Source organism: Pseudochaenichthys georgianus, chromosome 24 (assembly GCF_902827115.2).
Source record: "Pseudochaenichthys georgianus chromosome 24, fPseGeo1.2, whole genome shotgun sequence".
Taxonomy (NCBI): domain Eukaryota; kingdom Metazoa; phylum Chordata; class Actinopteri; order Perciformes; family Channichthyidae; genus Pseudochaenichthys; species Pseudochaenichthys georgianus.
Genome location: NC_047526.1, coordinates 20212319 through 20218428, shown reverse-complemented (window position 1 = coordinate 20218428; position 6110 = coordinate 20212319). Strand labels below are relative to the sequence as shown.

General features: G+C 37.9%; 1 protein-coding gene across 1 annotated transcript; it reads left to right on the top strand.

The window, feature by feature from the left end:
* The first annotated feature begins 777 nt into the window (after window positions 1-777).
* Window positions 778-5582, top strand: LOC117439641 (uncharacterized). Its single transcript, XM_034075625.1, has 11 exons — window positions 778-849; window positions 1284-1298; window positions 2062-2148; window positions 2275-2315; window positions 3137-3218; window positions 3376-3450; window positions 3548-3588; window positions 4409-4498; window positions 4648-4722; window positions 4820-4882; window positions 5144-5582. The coding sequence occupies exons 1-11, from the start codon at window positions 778-780 to the stop codon at window positions 5214-5216; spliced, it is 714 nt and encodes a 237-aa protein (XP_033931516.1). The 3' UTR covers window positions 5217-5582.
* The last annotated feature ends 528 nt before the right edge of the window (window positions 5583-6110 follow it).

The window sequence follows — 6110 nt, the reverse complement described above, 5'->3', positions numbered from 1 at the left end:
TGTTCAAATATATTTTAAGATCATGTTTAGCGGTCTCTACATTGCTGCTTCGGACTGCGTTCTTCTGATTAGTGTCCACAGTGTGCCTATTAACCCGTGTTGAGCGATGTGGGGCAAGCCCCGGGCTGCCCCTCTCTCTCGCTGTAGAAATGAACCTGTGCTGTAAAAACTACACTGCGCATGCTCAGTCTTTTTGTATTCAATGTGTGCGGCAAAAAAAATCACAAGTGGGGCAAAGTGCTGGCAACCCCACCAAAACGTCATCTCATAATTCAGAGCTGATTGGCTGTAAGTACGTGTGCCTCGAAAAGTGTAGTTGTGAAGAGGAGACGAGAGAGAGCAGCTTATAGCGATTAACATCAGTAAAACGGAAAGTGAATGAATGAAGTTGACATGTTAGCATGACAAGCCCCGGCCTGTCTTGTAGTGTAATGGCACATTTCCACTATAGCGCGGAGCTCTCTTTAAGCGTGCCGAGCAAAATATGGCAGTAAATACCCCACTTATGAATGTCTGAAGCTTCTATGTTTCATAAAAACGGCGGTTGCTAATTGGTGGGAAAATGAGGCTAGGGGGCACTGGGACTTGGGCTGTCGAGATTTGAGTTGATGTGGCAGCTGACTAAGACTCCGGGTGTTTCTCAATGTCGAGTACGCTTGCTTGGTAGCACATGTCTTCCGAGCGTCTTGCTTCAGAAGCGAGGCAAGAACACTTCCTGGCATTCGGAAAACGAAGAGTGGAACAGGCGAGCAAGTGTGCAGGTGTGCGTCATATGAGATGGTAGAGCAAGGCACCACACCTCGAAACTGCCTGGCAGCCTCTCTGCTCTGCCACCTCTCCTATCTGCATGTGTGTGCATGTATACCCTCCCTATGTGTGTAAAAACAACAGGGTGTGTTTTCTCCAAACGTTGTACCTTACACAAGAACTGGCTGGACAGGAAGTGTGACTTGAACAGAGGACATCTAATTATGTTCACATAGAAGAGATTTCCATAAAGGCAAATGTGTTTCCTCCTGTAGTCAAACTGTTTTCTCAATGTGCTTGTGTTTAGATGCAGAGAGTTGGATGTCATGATCGCCATTGGGAAGTTCAAATTGAGAACTGAAACTGATGAATTTGCTCATCTTTGAATTGCTCTGGAGAAGTACGAGCGTATTTGCTGAAGTAGTGATTTTCAACATCCCGGAAAATGACTTATCGGTCATTTCTCTCAATTGGATCATTAGACTGAAGAAGACCAACACGAATGAAGGGATTGTCTAATCGTCGATTTGTTCAAGGATATCAAGACAAAGGTATACTATGTTTTTGGCAAAAAGGATTGTATGTACAAATAAATGTATAGTATGCTGTATTACATGGTAATGTTACAAATGTTTGGGATCAATTAGACCCCCGAGAGGTCTAACTCACAGTTGGAACCAACTGTTGGAAAACTTTAGGAGGAGAAATTCAAATTAACACATTTTGTATTTGATAGAAGTACTGTGTAAAAGTGCAGTCAACATCAAGTAGTTTTGGTATTTCTAATAGAGGGAGAGGTTCTCTTGTCCAATGAGGGTTGTTTTAAAAATTATAAATGGCTTATGTCTCATGTTTGTTGGATAAATCAAAAATATTCCTCTTTTTATAATAAATAACATTTTGGAGGTTTCAACACTGCTGTACAATAATTTATCCAACATCGGATACAACTCTCGCAAGTCTCGCGAGGTTCAACAAATCACGTTCCAAAAGCTCCAACACAACAAGAAGCTATAATGGCATCGCTTCGCGTAAGTAGGATTGTAGGATTAAATAATCATACATTTGCAAAGTAGTTGGTAAAGTATGAGGAAGTTGTTCAGTTTGAGGAGTTACTGTTTGTATTTGGATGGGGATTCACATGGTGTATTGTTTCATTCTGTACCGTATAAAGCTTTAGCATTGCTAACATGTACACAAGTTGATAATTAGTTAAAGCAATTGGCGTTTACATTGTTAAGCTTAGTTAAATAGGAAATATGGGAAGTATATGATACATTTCATCATCAAAATACTTTTTTGATGATTCTGCAGCTTCCCATCCAGTGTGTGGACAATGCGGAGGGATTTTCTCCTGTGGTCGTCTACGGTGATGAAACATTCGACTTTTATTATCAACAAGTATGTTTTTTCACCATTTAGTTTAAAGTGTAGGCTCAAAATCTATTTAAATACAAGTGCCTTAATTTTAACTTTTCTATGGAGCGCATGTTATAGGTTTTGTTTGTCTTTTTCTTGCATGACCAGGATGCGGCGCAGCAGCATGCTTCTGAAGAAGGCCCCTACAGGTGGGCAGCGATGGATAGTTTGGAACAGATGCTGTTAAGAAGCTGATCATTCAGACATAACACATTTCTATATTGGTTTATTTAAATATAGTAAATCAAATGTAACACAATTCTGTAACTGGTTATAATCAAACTTTTGACCTTGTATGTATTTTGACTGCCTTTGTTTATTTTGTATGTACCTACCATAGACTGTAAAGGTACCTGCCCATGTTTCTGATAGAGCAGGGGTGTCCAAACTTTTTTCACCGAGGGCCACATACAGAAAAAATATAAGAAGGGCTGGGCCACTCACTAAAGGTGAGGTTTCTTACCTCATAAGTTCTGTTATACATGTTTTCCCTTAAAACAGGAGCCTCAGATTGCTTACAAGAAGAGGACATATGAAGGGTATATTTCAAGCTTGTTATCTACATTTGTCATTGGGCTTTTTTCTTATCAACTTAGATTTGTTAGAACATGTTTTCAACTTTATTTACTGAATTTATTTGAAAATTGGGCCTATTAACACATGAATACTGTGTAATATATTTGAACATATATATTTAAGAAGTATAATATAAGACAAGCAGAAGTTTATTATACTTAAGTCATTATACTTTTTTAATTTGCTGAGTGAGGGCCGATTCAAAATGGTCCGGGCCGCATTTGGCCCCCGGGCCGTAATTTGGACACCCCTGTGATAGAGGTATCTGCTACAACTTAATGTGATCTACTTGCATTTTCTTCAATCAATGTGTGTCTTTAGTTATATTCTCATTAATATCTGATATTACCAAAGAAATAACAAAAAAACACCTTATTTTCCTCTCTCTCTGTAGTTCTGTGCGACCTTTCCGACCTGACCGTTATGAGAATGAGGACGCTGCTGGTTTGAGTGCCGGGTTGGACGAAGAACAGAATGTACACGAGTAGTACAACTTTTGGAGTTTACAAAGTTTTAGCATTGATAGTGTGTACATGAGTAGATCATTAGTTAAAGAAATGTGTGTTTACATTGTTAAAGCTAGAAGTATATGACACATTTCATCATCAAAATCCTTTTTTGATGATTCTGCAGCTTCCCGTCCGGTGTGTGGACAATGCGGATGGATTTCGTCCAGTGGTCTTCTACGGTGATGAAACATTCGAAAGTGTAGGGTCAAAATCTATTTAAATACAAGTGCTTTCATTTGAACTTTTCTATGGAGCGCATGTTAAGGGTTTTGTTTATCTTTTTCTTGCATGGCCAGGATGCGGCGCAGCAGCATGCTTCTGAAGAAGGCCCCTACAGGTGGGCAGCGATGGATAGTTTGGTACAGATGCTGTTAAGAAGCTGATCATTCAGACATAACACATTTCTATATTGGTTTATTTAAATATAGTAAATCAAATGTAACACAATTCTGTAACTGGTTATAATCAAACTTTTGACCTTGTATGTATTTTGACTGCCTTTGTTTATTTTGTATGTACCTACCATAGACTGTAAAGGTACCTGCCCATGTTTCTGATAGAGCAGGGGTGTCCAAACTTTTTTCACCGAGGGCCACATACAGAAAAATATAAGAAGGGCTGGGCCACTCACTAAAGGTGAGGTTTCTTACCTCATAAGTTCTGTTATACATGTTTTCCCTTAAAACAGGAGCCTCAGATTGCTTACAAGAAGAGGACATATGAAGGGTATATTTCAAGCTTGTTATCTACATTTGTCATTGGGCTTTTTTCTTATCAACTTAGATTTGTTAGAACATGTTTTCAACTTTATTTACTGAATTTATTTGAAAATTGGGCCTATTAACACATGAATACTGTGTAATATATTTGAACATATATATTTAAGAAGTATAATATAAGACAAGCAGAAGTTTATTATACTTAAGTCATTATACTTTTTTAATTTGCTGAGTGAGGGCCGATTCAAAATGGTCCGGGCCGCATTTGGCCCCTGGGCCGTAATTTGGACACCCCTGTGATAGAGGTATCTGCTACAACTTAATGTGATCTACTTGCATTTTCTTCAATCAATGTGTGTCTTTAGTTATATTCTCATTAATATCTGATATTACCAAAGAAATAACAAAAAAACACCTTATTTTCCGCTCTCTCTGTAGTTCTGTGCGACCTTTCCGACCTGACCGTTATGAGAATGAGGACGCTGCTGGTTTGAGTGCCGGGTTGGACGAAGAACAGAATGTACACGAGTAGTACAACTTTTGGAGTTTACAAAGTTTTAGCATTGATAGTGTGTACATGAGTAGATAATTAGTTAAAGAAATGTGTGTTTACATTGTTAAAGCTAGAAGTATATGACACATTTCATCATCAAAATCCTTTTTTGATGATTCTGCAGCTTCCCGTCCGGTGTGTGGACAATGCGGATGGATTTCCTCCAGTGGTCTACTACGGTGATGAAACATTCGAAAGTGTAGGGTCAAAATCTATTTAAATACAAGTGCTTTCATTTGAACTTTTCTATGGAGCGCATGTTAAGGGTTTTGTTTCTCTTTTTCTTGCATTGCCAGGATGCGGTGCTGCAGCATGCTACTGGAGAAGGCCCCGACAGGTGGGCAGCGATGGATAGTTTGGTACAGATGCTGTTAAGATGCTGATCATTCAGACATAGTATTTTTTTAAATATAGTTAATACAATTCTGTAACCAAACTTTTGACCTTGTATGAGTTTGTACTGCCTTTTTTATTCTCTATATAACCACCCATGTTTCTGATAGAGGCCTCTGCCACATTTGTTCAATCAATGTGTGTCTTTAGATATATTCTCATTAATATCTGATATTACCAAAGAAATAACAAATAAATAACCGGATTTTTTTCCTCTCTCTCTGTAGTACTGTGCGACCTTTCCAATCTGAACGCTGCTTGTTCGAGTGCCGAGTTGGACAGAATGTAGACGAGTACTAGTAGTACAAGTACCCCAAGGTACTCAACAGTGTTTGAATGGCAGCTCCAATGAGCTTCTGTACTTCTACTTGAGTAAAGGATGTGTTACTTTAGTCATCTCTGCACTTCTGACAGGTGTTTTTTCTATTGAAGTTTTTTTATCCAAAACCTTTAAGTTATTTTAAATGTGTTAAATAATTTCACTATGTATGCTGCTAGGAAACAGTCCCCTGTTGTGCGAACAAACAACAAAGATGTGTGTGAGAAGTTTAGCTACTACATATAGATAAACTGAAAAATAATGAAGATGTACTAACATGTTGGTGCTTTGTTTTTTTGTGATACCATGATGTACTAGCTTAAATAAACAATATAGATTCAAAGTTATTCAATCCTCACCTTGTCATCATCAGTGAACAGCAACAGATCCGGGGTCAGTGTAAATTGAGAGCAGAAAAAACAATTGTTATGAGATAAATGATCCAATTAAAAAAAAAAACAGGTTTACACAATAACATACATGACTTTATTAATTTAGGGCAGGCTATAACTTTGTTTATTAATCAGTATGCTCACTGTGGTGTCGAGTGAACGAAAAAACCTTAAATGAGAAAGTAAGATGTGAATAAAAAACAATTGATACACTAAACTATATTTTATATATATATAGAGGTTTTGAACAGCTCTGATCAGAAGTGTCACTATAATATAGCTTAATCTATAGCTACAGTGTATACTTACATACGTATCAGACAGCAACCAATGTGCTCACACTGGTCTTCTTCTGCAGACTCACTTGCAGTAACGTGCTACAAATAGCTTACTCTGTCCCCTACAGGCAAGTGCTATAATTACAGCCTAAACAAAAGTGCTGAAGTATGAATAGTATAATTAAAGTAAATGCTACATTAAAGA

Excerpts from the sequence above, each read along its gene's own strand:
- LOC117439641 (XM_034075625.1), top strand. The coding sequence starts at position 778 with ATGGTAGAGCAAGGCACCACACCTCGAAACTGCCTGGCAGCCTCTCTG. Across the intron at positions 2,316-3,136 it reads TCTGAAGAAGGCCCCTACAG|TTCTGTGCGACCTTTCCGAC; the intron begins GTGGGCAGCGAT and ends CTCTCTCTGTAG. Across the intron at positions 3,219-3,375 it reads GGTTGGACGAAGAACAGAAT|CTTCCCGTCCGGTGTGTGGA; the intron begins GTACACGAGTAG and ends ATGATTCTGCAG.